Source organism: Lolium rigidum, chromosome 4 (assembly GCF_022539505.1).
Source record: "Lolium rigidum isolate FL_2022 chromosome 4, APGP_CSIRO_Lrig_0.1, whole genome shotgun sequence".
In the NCBI taxonomy this organism is placed as follows: Eukaryota; Viridiplantae; Streptophyta; class Magnoliopsida; order Poales; family Poaceae; genus Lolium; species Lolium rigidum.
The window spans coordinates 156402940-156419193 of record NC_061511.1 but is presented as its reverse complement, the minus strand read 5'-3'; the positions used below and the strand labels follow the sequence as shown (position 1 = coordinate 156419193).

General features: G+C 45.6%; 2 protein-coding genes across 2 annotated transcripts; one reads left to right on the top strand and one right to left on the bottom strand.

The window, feature by feature from the left end:
• The first annotated feature begins 10921 nt into the window (after positions 1-10921).
• On the top strand, positions 10922-11846 carry LOC124706087 (protein PAM68, chloroplastic-like). The gene has a single exon (XM_047237747.1). The coding sequence runs from the start codon at positions 10972-10974 to the stop codon at positions 11656-11658; it is 687 nt and encodes a 228-aa protein (XP_047093703.1). The 5' UTR covers positions 10922-10971; the 3' UTR covers positions 11659-11846.
• On the bottom strand, positions 11649-15902 carry LOC124706086 (C-terminal binding protein AN-like). The gene is made up of 7 exons (XM_047237746.1): positions 15303-15902; positions 14519-14687; positions 14263-14393; positions 12910-13680; positions 12745-12792; positions 12275-12391; positions 11649-12048 (listed from the first exon to the last, which is right to left on the bottom strand). Exons 1-7 carry the CDS (start codon positions 15900-15902, stop codon positions 11974-11976), a joined length of 1911 nt encoding a protein of 636 aa, XP_047093702.1. The 3' UTR covers positions 11649-11973.
• Between the last annotated feature and the right edge of the window lie 352 nt (positions 15903-16254).

Genomic DNA, 16254 nt, shown 5'->3' with positions numbered 1-16254 from the left:
GAGGTGCCAAAAAAAACTCCAAGAAAAGAAAGTTTTATAGTACATAGAGGATGACATGCGGGTCCCATTTAGCGACGGCGGTATCACCGTTTGAGAGGCGGCGGGGATCGAAAGAAAAAGGCAAGTGACCAAATATGAGGTGCCAAAAATAATTCAAGAAAAGAAAGTTTTATAGTGCATAGAGGATGACATGCGGGTCCCGGTTAGCGGCAGCGGTATCACCGTTTGAGAGGCGGCGGGGATCGAAAGAAAAAGGCAAGTGACCAAATTTGAGGTGCCAAAAAAAACTCCAAGAAAAGAAAGTTGATTGCACATAGAGGATGACATGCGGGTCCCATTTAGCGACGGCGGTCTCAACGTTTCCAAGGCGGCAAGGGATCAAAAGAAAAAGGAAGTAGCCGGAAATCGGGGGTCAAAAAAATCCAAGAATAGAAAGAATTTTGGTTCATAGAGGATGACATGCGGGACCCATGATCCTGCATCGTAAACGGCTCGATCGGAGAACGTTGAACGAGATGGCGCGATCGAGAAAAAAAACAATGCCGGAGAGGCTGCCATCCGGGCCCTACATCCCTCGGCGGTGCGGATTTGCGTTGACTCGGCCGGCGAACCCGAGAGTCGCGATGCACCACGTCCCGGGCCACCATACGCGACGTTTTGGCCGCTTTCGTCGGGCTAGGTGGCCTCAAAAACGAGAAAAAAAAAAGTTTTGACATGCACCACGGAGGGACCAAAATCGTCGGCCATGGTACACCAGCAACCACGGCGCGACTTCAACTTCGTCGGCCATGGCAACTTTTCTTGTAGTGATCTTTTCTGCCATAAATACTTGACGCGAGATTACTTTCTGGGCCCTGTTGGATGGCCTAGCTTTCTGAATCATCGAGACCGCGCCGTTGGCGTTGGGGTCGATATATGGAGGTGGATGTGGTGCTGCCGCTATTCTGAGCTGGTGCCGATTTTCGTCCATAATTGCGGGAGGAGGTGGGAGGTGGATCTCACTCCTTGGCCCCTGAGGGTTTCTATTCGTTGCTTGAGCATTAGCTTGCTCTGCAAATCTCAATATTGTTTGAAAATTTCGACAATCCTTCTGCAGATGCCCTGACTGTCTCTTCCCGTTATTATCAAGATAAAAATGCATCTGACACGGTCCATTCATCATATCCTCGCGAGATACATATGGTTTCTGGAACCTTGGTCCACTATTTTGTCTATTATTACGGGAATCGCCTCTGTTGTCGCCTTGATGCTCGCTACTTCTTTGATAATCATCTCGACTGTTTCCTCCAGTATTTCCTCGGAACCCAGCCGATATTTGGCCAGGAGCATCATAACTCGAGAACTGTCGAGAGAATCGTCGTCTATTTTGGAAATTTCGACTGTGGTCCTCCTCTGGCGACCTATGTCGCTTGTTGTAAACAGCATCTTCTCCATTTGCCCACCTGTTCGCTATTTCCATTAATGCTGATATTGTCCTTGGATTGGTTCTCCCCAAGTCTACGACAAAATCTCTCCGTCGAATTCCTGCCACAAACGCATCTATTGCTCTCTCGTCAGATATGTTTTCTGCCGAGTTTTGATGATATTCCACCTTTGGATGTATTTTGTCATTGGTTCGTCATACTTCTGCCTGCAAGCCCTCAACTCTTCTAGTGACGCGGGTTTTTTGCATGTGGATCGGAAATTCTTCACAAAAACGTCCTCGAAACTATCCCAACTGTCGATGGACCCCGGAGGTAACTTCTTTATCCATGATCGTGCTGCTCCACTCAAGTGCACTTGGATGCTCTGCATGGCTGTTGCCCTGGTTCCACCTATCAACTTCACCGTCTCGAGGTAATCAACGAGCCAATCCTCGGGATCGTGTAGACCATCAATTTTTTTGAAATTGTCGGGTAACTTAAACCCTGACGGGACTCGAGTTTTTCGAACTCGTCTCGTGAAACACGGAAGTCCACACATATCTTCCTCATCGACTTCTGGTGAATGCTGATGTTCTCTTCTGTCCTGTCGCGCTCTATCCACCCTTGCCTGAGTCGCTGAATCTCTTGCTACACTTGCTCTCGGTGGATCCTGCACTGCTACGGTAGGTCGCGGACTATTTTGCCTTGCAGCTCCTTCGGGAGGTGTAGTTGCGAACGTTGTTCCCATGGCTCCAACTCCTGCCACTGCCATGTTATACAACGCTTCTCTCGGATCCCCAGGAGGTGGTCTGGACGCGAGGATGAAAGCTTGCGTTGCCATGTATCCAGCTTCCGGTGTTTTGGGGATAATATTTCCCCTTGGGTCGATTGACGTAAAAGACATGTCGAGGTTTTGAACTAAATTCTCCCTCTCTGCTTCAGGTATATTTTGCAGCCGAGATCTTGCTCTCCTTCGAGCTTCTCTGTGACTATCTCCCGAATTTCCTGATTGTCGACTTAAATCTGCCCTTCGTCTGCTTGACGCGGAAGCTGCCTCCCTTCTTCTATTTAGTTCAGATGTCTGTTTTTCTAACTCTCTGCCAACACGAGCGAGTCTGTATTGGTAAGCTTGCAATTCTTCTGCCGTAGCAGTTGTGGTCATTGGTTCTGTACCATCCATGGCTCTTGCGGCTCTGTCACATGCTTCTTGCGGGAGTTGAACCCTTAAACGCGGTGTAGGCCCGACATATTTGGTGCCTAAACCTCGCCTGAGATCAGCGGGATCGACATATGGGTTTCCCGCATCGTCGAAAGCCTCTGACGTCTCCGGCTCTGCTCGGATTGTTTCTCCAATTGCATAGATCTGATGATATTTTGAATTTTGATTTTTTTCAGGATTGGTGACACCATCGTGTAGATTGGTGAAGACCTTTCCAACAACAATAGATTTGTCGATGAAATTGAAGTTGTCGATGCTGTCTGAGTCATTGCTTATATCAGAGTCCGCAGACGACTCGAAGGACATGTCGCTGAAGATCTTGTCGAGCTTTTCGCTTGCCATAGTGTTGATGAAGCATGGCGACGAAAACTCCTCTTCGCCTGACGAAAAGTTGGAATCGACCGCTGATAATCCCGACGAGATCGGAACTTCGAGACGATACGATCCTTATTTCTCGACACAGAATCGGAACTTTCCGAACGTCATCTCCATGGGATCCTCCAGATACGCATATGCATCCAAACGGGAGGGCGGGTGAGGAATAAAATCGACTAGATCAGTTTCGATCTGTTTACCTCGATCCATCGCATTGCTTGCTACCGACGAAGTCGACGATCTTGAACGTGCCATCGAGATCAGCTCCTTGTCGCCTCTAGTCCCCACGGTCGGCGCCAATTGACAAGGTATTAACTCGTCAATGCCTACGTATTGTAGACTAGGGTTTGGTTGGAAGTAGAGGGCAAGTAGATCTCGAAGGTTTCAGCCGAAAACTACTCGACGATTAAGAAACTAGGGTTATGTTGACAATGGATTCGATCCTCTCTTTGTCCCTCAACTCCCCCTTATATATGAGGCGGAGCCGAGGGATTCGTAATACACAAGTTACAGAGTCCGGGAGGGTTTCTAACCCGTCCCGTAAAATTACAAGTCTCTATATTTCGTAATACAACTCTAACTTTCCTTAATACTAATTGGGCTTCTGAACTTCATATTCTTCGACTTGTGGGCCTTCAGTAAACCCCGGGTACCATCTTCGGCAGCCCCATTGGGGATGCCTATGTCACTTATATCACTGACTCGAAAGTTAGAGTCTACATTGATCGTATGGGCTTGAAAGAAATCGTTGAAAGGACAGGCGTTAAGCCTAGAATGATTCGGTGGATTTTGCTTTTGCAAGAATTTGATTTGCAGATCATACAAAGAAATGAAGAACAACTTGAAGATCGAGAGTCGAGAGTCTGTGGACAAAGAAATATTACCACAAAATATATCCATAGTCTTTATACCACCAGGTACTCTTTGTTTTTGTTAAGATGTTTCTCCTATTCTTCGTGATGGTGCCAGCAAGCATTTGCTACCCACCATATACAAACGAAGAGGGGGAACAATATGAGAGTCCAGGAAGCAAGGTACTTTTGACTAAAAATATTGTAAGAAAGTATGAGGTAATTTTATTCTTATCAGCTTGAAGTTTCCAGTTTTTCATTCGTTTGTATGCGTTTTCGAGGTCTTTGCAATTTTCTGAGCTGAAAGAAGTTTTTGCGACCGGATACAGGTAGGCGGTACAACCACACACGCCCGTACGGGCAGTCGCTAACCTTTCAGACATGTTTAGTAACTTCATTTCCCGACTTTGACACCAGTACAGGTGGACGGTACGGCCGCATTTGCCCGTACGGTTGGTCGCCATTTTCTCTGGATTTTCTCTTCGAAGTTGCATCTACGGACTAGTTCTTTAGTACGGGCGAGCGGTACGACCACATACGCCCGTGCGATCGGTCGTTATAGTTACAATACCTTTTACCTTGTTTCGTTCGATTCCTCGTGTAAAATAAAATGCGCCGCCTTTTCTTATGGCGGTTGCTGGTACGACCAGGCGGTACGGTGCAAACCCACCCGTACCGAATTCTTGTAAAGTTTGAACCGACTTTACCTGGCCGGATTTTTGGTAAGTTATCGGGTAGGGGCGGATGGTACGGTCTGGGACCGTACCGATGTCCGTCGTGCAGCCCAATTTTTTTTTTCAAGTCTTTATCTTTCTATATTGTTTGGATTCTCTGTGCAACCATAAACTGCAAACCCACGAGATTTCTTTCTTCTTAACTCCTAATAAAGCTTCCCAAAGCTCATCCTTCTTGATCCTTTCAGATCTTCATCGCCAGATGCGTTACTCAACTCCAAGAAAAGAGAAACCTTTCGGCCTCATGCCTCCGTCATGGGACAGCTTCCAGACTTCATCCATTGAGGATATCAAGCGTGAAGTCCAAGGTCTCAGCCCAAGAAATCGGGAGCCATCTTACGACTCCTGCGATGAAAGCTATGAGCCTTACATGCATCAAGCTCCACATGACTGGAACCAGCCGGAGTACTTTGCCATGGTGACGCCAGAAGACGAGGAGGAATCCAAGAAGCCGCATGGGAAGGGGCGCGTGGAATCCCTGGAGCTCATGGGCACTCACTACGTGTCACCAAAACGTAAGCATAATGGTGTTGATGCATGAACTTATGAGGAGATTACCGCTCATACTTCCACAACAAAGAAGATGACGTTAAATGCCCGCATCAGCGCGAAGCCCATGGAGGAGTGGGGTTTCAAACTCAATGATGAATCCGTTCCGCCAATCAAGCCGCCCATGAGGACTAAACTGCACATTAGCCCACTGGAGAAGCAGCAGCAGCATGAGCTTATCCGTCGAGAAATAGTGCGTCGGCGCCTCCTGGACCTGACAGACAAGAAGGAGCTCAATGAAGTGGTGGACGTAATGACTGATGCAATGAACTCCACGCGCTCTGAACTGAAGAGAGCCCTCCGCTACATATCTGCTCTGGAGGAGTCAAACAGGAAGCTCCGCGCAGTCGTCTCCAATGTCATCCCTCCACCATGAAGATGCAACGGTATCATTTGATCCCACCTGGCTTGATTCCAAACTTGGGGAGATCTATAATACCTTGTAATATATCTTCTATAGTTCGAATATTTACTTTCCAGTATGCATTTAGTTCGAAATTCGATAAGGATTGCATTAGTGCTTGTTTAATTTCCCTTGGAGAGTGAAGGATTTTTTATCCAATGAACTTTGAGTCGTTATTATATTTGAAGTTTGATTGAATCATGATTATTGCATTAGATGTATGAATTAGGGTGAGTATAATTATACTTGCATCATGATAATTATTTTATGGTCTTCCACACCAGTAAGTCTTGGTAATATAAGAAGAAAGTTATCTACAAAGCATATTATAATCATTGTTTTAATCAAGATAAAGAAAAATTCAGAATGAGGACAATGTCGCGAAAGAAATATCATGCTACTTGTGAAAAGAGAAATAAAAAATAAAGAGAGTTGCTCAAAGATCTCATGGAAAAGCTAAGCTTCATGATTTTATGATGTGTGAAAAAAACGGTCTTCTTGTTTACTATCGAACTTGAAAGGTGTGGACGCCTCTAAGTCATTTGAGTATGAGAATAGTATGGTGTTATTCATGTTCTAGCTTTACATCCGATGTTGTAATCCCTGTTGTTGAAAATGCCTCATTTATTTAACGACTTACGCTTCATGAACAAAGATGACTCTATCCATTAAGCTTCTATCTTGCTCGGGGACGAGCAAGAGTCTAGCTTGGGGAAGTTGATGAGTGCATTTTTATCATGTTTTTACACCGTTATTTCGTTAAGTTATCATTGAGTAGTAATAGGATTTTTGTATTTCATAGCGCTACCGCGCCCTTTTAAGCTTGTCTACGGAGGGTCTCAATATAACAAGGCAATGATGAAATATCAATAAAAACTATCATTTTATGGTATTTTGATGTGATAAAAATCATTTTAGCACTTAGTTATGCACCTGGGCGAAAGGAGGATTCGAGGACAACTTCCAGTAGTTTAGCGAGCATCGGTACGGGGGGGAGCCCGCCATACCGTCCGCCCGTACGGTGTGTCGGGAGCATTGCATCATCAAATACTTTCATCTCGCGCTGACGGCAGAGATATCCGAGACACACAACTCCGCAAAATAGAGAAACACCACCCCAGATCAAACCTAGAGAAGGAACTTTGGGGAAGACAACATCCGGGCTACTACGTGGATCCTCGGAGGACAAGGCATGATCCCCTCCATCATCAACCACTGCATCACCAATACCATTCACCTCCAACCATAGTTGTAATTTTGATTGCTATTGTGAATTTGTGTTCGAATTCATTCAATTCCTTCCACCCCCTCCATAAGATTATGATGATGTTCTTGATTGCTTCCATGTGTGAGTAGTTTTTTTATTTTTTGGGGAGATGGAAAAACCCTAGCATGAATATGAGATTAATCTAAGATGATTTATGGTTTTAAGTATTAATGTGTGTTAGTTCTCTCTTTTGATATTATGTGTTGTGCACCATGTAATATTTACCTTATGATCTCGAGAGAGATCTATCCTTTGAAGTATGGTAAAGTGAACCGCGAGAAGTGACATTACCGTATCGGCACTTTAACACATGGATGAGGGGATAAAGAGGGACTCACTAAGCTCATATCGATAACCACAAGGTAAAACCCTTAATAGCAATAGTTAATATGTGGCTTGCAGAAAACTAGCTGTTGTGGTTAGTTAGAGATGCGATGACCGATGGCTTTCTGGGCACATATTATTATGAAGCTCTCCCACACACAATATAATTAAAAGTATACTTCATTTTGATTAACAAAATCCTAATGCTAGATGTGGATCCAATAATCACTGAGAACACTTTGTCTTATTAAGTTTCAACCCATTTCTTATAATGTTTTACTGCTTTATTTACTTTATTGCAACCAATTACAACCGTCCCCTAAAAACATTTTGAGATTAGAAAACAATTTAGATCTGGTCTTATAGAATTCTTGTTTTGAGGATTACCTGTAACCTATTGATCTTATCTCTCCCCTATTTCATTCCTAGCCACCGATACGTCAAGATGGGCCCATTTCCCCCTCTACTCTATGGATTGTGTACAAAATCTGGGCCCCTGTTTTGCTCGGGCCCTAGGCCGTCACCCTTCTTGCCCTGGTCCGGAGCCGGCCCTGCGCACCCCGACGCATGCATCCATACCAATGGTGTTGCTTATTGTTTCCAAGGCAGCTTGCTGATTTGAGGAAATTTTCGTATATAAACCAGCGTAATTCCTTATAAAGAAGCCGAGGTGGGATTTTCGTATATAAACTGGCGCAATTACCTATAAAGAAGCAGAGCTCACACATAGCGATAAATAAACCACAACCATCGGTCTGTGCTTGTGATGGTGAATTTGGCCGTTGTATACATGGGCCAGTCCACAGTGCGGAACGGGAAGATCGACCAACCAACTCAAACACGGAACATGTGCGCGGTGGTAAATTTTGTAATTGTTTTCAACTTTTCCTGACAATATGGAGGTAAATCGGTTCAAAAAAGTGTTGCATCAAGAAAACAATCCTCCTTTTATTATTTTATATAGGTATAGATGAATGACTTATATGACCCAGATGCAGCTGCTTTCACAATTAGAAGTACTATGGGGAAGACATGGCTTTAAGGTTAGTGCAAACTGATGATGTGTCACAATACCTCGTAAAAAACGATAACGTGTCGCAATCTTAGGAGGGGCCCCAAGAGGGAGATGTTGCGGCCCAGTTGCATATACTTTTTTTCCTAGCAGGAGATATAGACTCGGAATATATCTACAGTATTTGATGTGTGTTCCAAAGAGCTCCAAGATAGACATGACATGAAGCTGAGGTTCACGTTGGTCTTCCGTCTACGTGCGTTAGGCCCGCTGAGGCGCGGCGGGAGCGAGGCATGCATGTGTTGGAACTTGATCGTAGTCTTGGTCGAGTGTTTTGGGCGGTGCAAGCGCAGCCGCGCGATGTGGGCAACGACATGCGTCAGGGTGCCAGGGAGCACAATCGCGGAAGCTGAACCGAGACAGGGAGCTGTATCAGCATCTCAACCCCATGAGACACCCAGGTAAATCTGATTTTACCCGCTGGTAGGTCTTGTCCTCGGCGAATCTCGGCTGCCCGCTCATTTTAACCATATGGTATAAAAAGGGAAGCCTGTGGTGAAAACCCTAGCCGCCGCATGGCCAATTGCATCGCACGCCTCCTCCTACCAATCCCCCCGCATCTTCCTCCCCCAATCCAAATTCTTCCCTTCTCCTGCCGCGAGAGGCGATGCCGCTCCGCCTCCCTAGCCGCCACTCGCCCTTCTCCTCCTCCCGGGTCCCATCCCCATCTCGTCGGCTGGCCTCCTCCATGGAGCTCGATGTTTCGTGGTGCTCTGCTGGCCGCCATCGACGAGATCGAGATGGAGTAGGTAAAATAGTTGTAACTCCGGATCCGTTGAACTAAGAACTGTGTATGAGTACTTCAACAAAATATATGTAAATTATCTAACCAAAGAAACGAGAATCAGCTCAACCGAAGTTCGAATAAGAAGATATAATCGCAACAGTAATGACTGACGAGAAACCTGCAACAAATTGTTAGAAAGATCTAGCATGAAGATCCAAGAAGAAACAGATATAACACCACCACTGAATCACCTTACTGAAACAAGGTCGGTCGATTACAGAAGATGCGATCATGCATCAAGAATTCTCCAAGTATAGCTCTAGGTTAAAACACGAAGTTCCCTCACATTCACCTGCAAAACCTATCCTGGACCCCTATATTTATAGAAGGAAATTCGTGACCCTAAACTAGGTCTTAATCCAATAAGGATATCTCTGTCATGATCCTTGTTCGCATATGACCTCAGATTAAGATGATCCTAAAATTTGTTCGTCTCGACAATGTATGCAACTTTCATGTTGGCCGTTTTTCACCTGAAGTAATCTTGAGGAGTGAGGACAGATTGGTTTTGCTTTAATTATCCCTAAACCTGTCTAGGACTTGTCCTACCTAGCAGCATTTTATCTCACATCATCCTTGAGCTTGGCTAGGACTTGTTCTAGGTAGCTTCAGGTCCATGCAAGATTACACCATCAACTCTCCTTGTGATGCCTTCAAACCTCGACCATCATGTAGGAACTCCAATACCATACACATTCGATACAAACAACGTACGACAAAAATGCGCTCTCCCAGATCATCACAGTGTTCACTTGCATTGTTCATTCACACGAACGTGCCGCCCGACCTTGATCTATCGATCTCAGCTTCTCCTAAGCTTCGTCCTCGATCTCGTCATCGACCACGTGCCTCAATCTTCGGAAAACACCTGAAAGTGAACACAAGAAATAACCAATATGAGCGCAAATCCACGACTTACTCAGGTAAGTTCAAAACAACTCACACCACATTTTCACATAAATTCCCAAATTATCCGAAGTATCCACGTCGATGTTTCACTTAAGTGTTGGTTGATCTGTCAGGTTCAGATAATGACTGTCAGTTAACGATAACATGAGAGAGTCAAAAGCAAATAACGTTAAGATAAAAAAGGAGGGCCCATTGGACCAACGTCTAGGAGCTTTTCCAGTATGTGACCTCTTCCTACGCGACCTGATCGGGGACACTAAAACGAACTCAATGGTTTGGTCCCCCGTTGCACTGCGCCATATAAAAGGGTGGGGAGTCCGTGACGATCAATCAGTTCACGATCTGCCAAACCTGCTCCCCATATTCCCTCATCTCGGCCAATTGGGAGAGACCAGGAACAACGGGAAGATCATCCTACACGTTGGCGGTACCAGGGCATTGCCGTCCACGACCTCGCTGCTTCACGCCTGCAACAAGCAGGCGACGATGGCAACTCCAGCACCTCGTAATGTTCATCTCAATCCTCTCTGACTTTATGTGATCTTTTTTGCGAAAGACTATGTGAATTATGTGTTCTAGCCGCTGCCATGCATGATCTTGTGTTGTTCTTGATATTTTAGACCTAACACTAAGCACTCGCCAATGTTACACATCACCTATGATTTCACATTCATATTGTAGCGCAAACTGGATTTAATATTTTTATTTTGGAAAGTTCAAAAATGTCACAATTTCTTTTGAGAACTTCAAGATATTACAAAATTTTCCAAACTAGTTAGCGTACATTGTAGATGATTACATGTGGGCCTCAATCATCATATGTGTTGTTAATCAGCTTAATGTGATATTTAGACATGTACTACATGAATAGTCGATGGTTTGTGGAAAAACATATAAGTAAAGCGAGTAGTTTATGGAACCGGTGGTTTATGCGATTCCCCTAGATATATGGAACTTGTCCACGTGGCACCCAACCCATAAACACACCGAGAACGCACTTGCGCGCCACCACTCGTCCATGAGGCCATGACGATAAGGCTAAATCAGCAGAGACCGAGAGGGGAGCAGCTGGTCAAGCATGGCCGCCTTGCTCCACCAAGCGGCTCTCCAGCCACCTCACCCCACCCCACACCCCAATCATCCATGGATGCACAGCTCCCTCGCCACGTCCATGCTCTCACCACCTCACGCAGCGCCCTCCAAACGACAACCAGCCCCAGCCCGGCGGCTGCACGCAGCCGGCAACGGGAACGGCAGCGGCGTCGACACACCAGCCGCGGACAGCGCAAGCACGAACGCGCCGCCCAGCTTGAAGAAGACGAGCCGCAAAGAGAAGCTGCGGCAGCAGCAGCGTGTACGGGAGCGGGAGGAGCAGCAGCAGCTGCTCCTGAAGGAGTCGCTCGTCGAGGCCGCCCGCGAAGAGGAAAGCCGCCGCGGCGGCAATGACGACGACGAGATACCGCAGGTGGTGTTCGACCGCATCCTCAAGCGGATCCTGTTCACGGTGGGCATCCCGATGGCGTCGGGCGTCGCCCTCCTCAACATCTACGACGCGCTCAAGCGCGGGGGCGGGTTGGAGGTGCCGTCCTGGGTGCAGCTGCTCACCATTCTCCTCTCATTCGGCACGTCGGCGGGAGGGATCGCTTACGGCACGCTGTCGACGAGCTGGGACCCGGATAAGGAAGGCTCGCTGCTCGGCATCGACGAGCTCCAGACCAACTGGCCCGAGCTATGGAAGGAAGATGACAAAAAGGATGATGAATAACTGATTACTGCGACTTGAATGCTAGACTGAATCTTTTGCGAGTGTGCAATGTAATTCTTCACAAGTTCAGGGTGTGAAATACTAGACTAGATTCTCCACTGGAAATAGCACAGGTGTCGTTCACACTGGATACTCATACATAACTACAGCACCAAAACTATGAAACAATTCACAGTGGCTCTGCAAGATGTCTGGAGCAGAATGGCCAAAAGTGATCATTTGGCAAGAGAATAGAGTAAACTTGGACAAACCCAGACCAGCCAGAATACAATAGAGTCAGTTGTTTTAATTGTCCTAAGGCAGATGGGTCGTTGATCAATCGAGCCACCTGGTGACGCCATCTTCTTCGCTCACGGCTGCGAGGATCTCAATGTAGACCTCCAATACAGCCTGCAGACAGTTCAAACAATCAGGAAACTACAAACACGACTGTTCATATTACACGTAGCCAATGGAAGTGGAACATCCTCGTCCAGAACATGAATGGACACTCTTTTTTTGTGATAAATAAAAGTAAAGAACAGTACTATCAATATTTGATGTGTATAGATGTGCATCTTAATTCTGAAACCTTGCTGTTATGTGCAAAAAATGGTGAATAAATAAGTGGCCATACCGAAGGATTTCTGTGGTTGACCAGTCTGCAACATTCCAGTAAAGATCCTTCCAGCGTCCAGCTCTCCCAAACATCAAAAGCATGATTGGCGAAACAAAGCTCCGACTTCTTATTAACCTGAAGAAATATTAAAAGACATTCAAAAGTAGTAAATCAGCAATCCAGATAAAGCTTTCCACTTCAAACAACGAAAATTATACAGGGATTGTGGAATGTATGACCAAATCGGTAATTCTGTTTACAAACTTCTAAAACCTCCGGCAACAGAGTCGAGCATGGAATGAGCACTTTAAAACCATTAAAAATAAATTGAATGCCGTGAGCAGCAGAGCACAGATGTTAGATTTCATCTATTGAGCAGTTTATGCACATAATTACACCAAGTATAATCTTTGATTTCAGTACTACTATATTCAGCTCTAAAATTATCCTCAAGGAATGACAGTACTAACTGAAAAGGGTATTATTACCTGCAATAGTTTGCCCCCAGCAACGAAAGATCGCAGTCCCATCATATCCTGCAAAGTGTAAATCCTACCATAAATACATGTATCTGTACTTGTACAACATCCAAGCAAACTACCTGACAGGTATATGAACAGCAAAGCAAAGAAAAAAGGAAAAATAAGTACCACCTTATTTTTAAATGTGATTAGGAACTGAGCAGCAGGATCTCTCTTTGTAGCATTTGACACAATATCAAGATACCAGCCACCACCAGCGACTCTTTCTCTTGAAACATGAAAACCCGAATTATCTCTTGTCCTTAGGGCAACAACAAAGCCATCTTTGAGCCTCTCAGGAGGCTTTCTACCAAGCCCTGCAGGTAACTTATGTTCAGAAATTATTTCCATTGGAGATTCCGCAGAAGACCTGAGCTTATTTTTGGAGTCCTCAGGGGAAGCAAATCGTGAACTTGAACTTAACACCTGATCCCTGCCACTCATTACGGTATCATCATCTCGACGTGAAGAATAATTACTTCCACTCTCCACAGTTGACAACTCATCCATCTTCTGTTGAGATCTGCGCCGTGCAGGTCTCTTTTTCCCTTTCTTCCCAGATCGGCTGCGTCTTCCTTCTGATCTGGAGCCAATATTTTGGGACGACGCTGAAGCTTCAGGGACTTCCGGCTTGTAGATAGCTCTTCTCTTGTCACACTCTAGAGTCAATTGGCTTTCATCTGTCTGCTGTTCGTGTTCATTTGCCTGTTTATATAGCTGATCATCTTCACAACCAACTTCACTTAATGCTTCATCGTCATCAGAAATAGCATTGTTTGGAACAATGCCATCAAAGAAAAAGGACTGTAATATTGCGATTGCTTTCTCTCTAATTTCCATCCACACTTCTTCACTGTAGTCTGCACTTCGAGGAAGAATTAACACATTTGGCATCTCATGTACCTATTAATGACCAATAAAAACATGTTTAGTTCTTAATCATCCATTTAATTTGTGGTAGAACATGCTCTTCTGGATATAATCATGATGCTAAAGTACATAGTACAGCAGTCATAGTACATGCGTAGAGCAACCAAACTAAAGAGCGCATCAGCTGTGTATCTTTTGGAACTAACAGGCAGATCAACTGGCTGACCATATAGTCTATACTCTATACCACTGTGAAGTACCGGTCTCTTTTAATCGACTCAGATTTAGTACAACTTTGTACTAAATTTGAGTCAATTAAAAAAGACCGGAAGGAGTAGAAAACATCAATTGCATTATTTTCCCTAACCTCACTGAGGTATGTAATTACGTTAACAAGGAGCACCTTCTGCAATTGGTGAACTAGAAACTGTAACAGTGTCACGAAAGAACAACTCAATTTTTCCTATGTAAAGAAACTGAATCTCAAAAAAGGTGTACTGGGAAGAACTGATCAATCTATACTTCTATATGATGACATTGTTTTATGTACTCCCTCTGGCCCTAAATACTTGTCCTTCGAACAAAATCGATTGCAGACAGATGTAAGTTCTATACCCATGCTTCCATCCATTGTGGACCTTCAGCACCATCCAATGCGCATCCAGCTATAGTGCCATCGAGCAAGAGTTGTTTGAGTGCACAGTCATCTATCAGCTGGCAGCTACTTGTATTGACAATGAAAGCTCCTGCAGGACTCAAAAGATTTTCAATCAGAGAGTGATCTACTATGAACTAAGAAAACAGGTAAGCATGTGAAAGCCAAAATAGAGAGGGAACCGGAAAACTGGAAATGGGAAAGAAACTATTTTACCAGGTTTTATGTGCTGCAGGCGCTCAGCACTAAGTATGTTTGTTGTATCATTTGTTAACGTACAGTGAAGTGAAACAAGGTCGCTTGCTGCCAATAAATCATTCAGAGTATCCATTCTTCTGGCAGCAGAAGGAAATACAATAGAAGGCCTCCTTGTTTTGCCAGCACCCTTCACAAAATGTTGAACATTACATACTTGTATTGTTTACAGTCTGTTCTATGGTAAAGAAACATAATCATAGCTAATAAATTTCTTGGGTGAGTACCAACTTGGGCAAATACAACAATATCTGAATAGAAAGTTTATAATTTAACCATTAAATTAAGAGCATACCAATTTAAAGTGATCATTTAAGACCATAAACTACTCACCAGTCAGCTTATTGTGAATTTAAAAAAAAAATGAGTTTTTAGATCTCAAGACTAGGAGATCAGATCACTCATCTTGAAAGGGCATACAGTGTATCAAAGAATTTCAGACTGTCTGATCATCTTTACTGAATCTTATACCGAAAAAGTTACTGGCCAACAAATACATGCAATGATTTAGCTTTAGTATAGACAGTATCCTTGCAAGATGTATACTATGAAACAAATGTAGCAAATGTACGCACAATTAGCTACTATCGACTTTTAAAAATCACATAAACTAGCAACGCGCAAGACACACAGTTGAACCCTATAATTACAAAATGAACAGCAGAAAAGCAAGTTCAAAGAGCAATTTAGGAGCAAATGGTTAGCAGATCACAGGTAATAAGGGCACACATAGCGGATCCGGCACCTCGTAGAGCGGATCGAAGTAGAGCACGCTCATGCGGAAGGCGAGGCTGCGTGTGGCGAGGCACCGCGCGGCGGCGTTGACGCCGACGATGCCGAGTACGAGCCCACGGCAGCGCCGCATGCCTCGGCACAGCGGCTGGACGGAGCCGAGCCACGCGGCGGACGGCGCGGAGGAGGACGCGTGCCCGGAGAGCAGGTGGGTGCGACGGAGGAGGCCGAGGAAGAGCGCCATGACCGTGTCAGCGATCTCCTCGGCGCGGTTGGCGTCGACGTGGACGAGGCGGAGGCCGAGCTCAGCGGCCGCGGCGGCGTCCGCGGCGCGGTCGGGCGATCCCAGGCACAGCAGAAGCTGCCATGGCCGGAGCCGGCGCTGCGCGGCGCGCGGGAGGAAGGCGAGCGAGGTGAGGAGCACGACCGCGGCGGACTCCACGTGGCCCGAGGAGAGCGCGGAGAGCGGCGCGTGCTCCACAGCCGCCGCGCCGGCCAGCGCGTCCCGCTCCACCGACGGGTCCTCGAGGCAGTTGAGCGTCACCACCAGCGGCTGCCCGCCGGCGGCGGCGGCGGCGGTCGCCGGCATGGGGTGGGCCGGGCCGCGCAGCATGTTTGGGCCGCTCGGCTGGAGAGTGTCTCGCGTCTCGGATCAGAAAGTTGAGAAGAGGACAGCAGCCACACCACTGACCAAACTCAGTACACACTGGAGCGTTTTGGACGGTTTTGCCTAAGCACTAGGAAAGGAGGTGCTTAATTAGTTGGGAGTGACTATTTCTTAGCCGACTAAAAACGAACTGTTATGTTATGTCAACAAATCTCAGTTGTAAAATTAAATAGCCTAAAAGTTGATTGAGCATGAACCTAGTTGAGAATTAGCAAATTCATAATTATTCAGTATTGTACTTACAAATAAATCCGTTCGTCTTTATAAGCAAATCATGTCCCTATGAGCGTCTTTATCA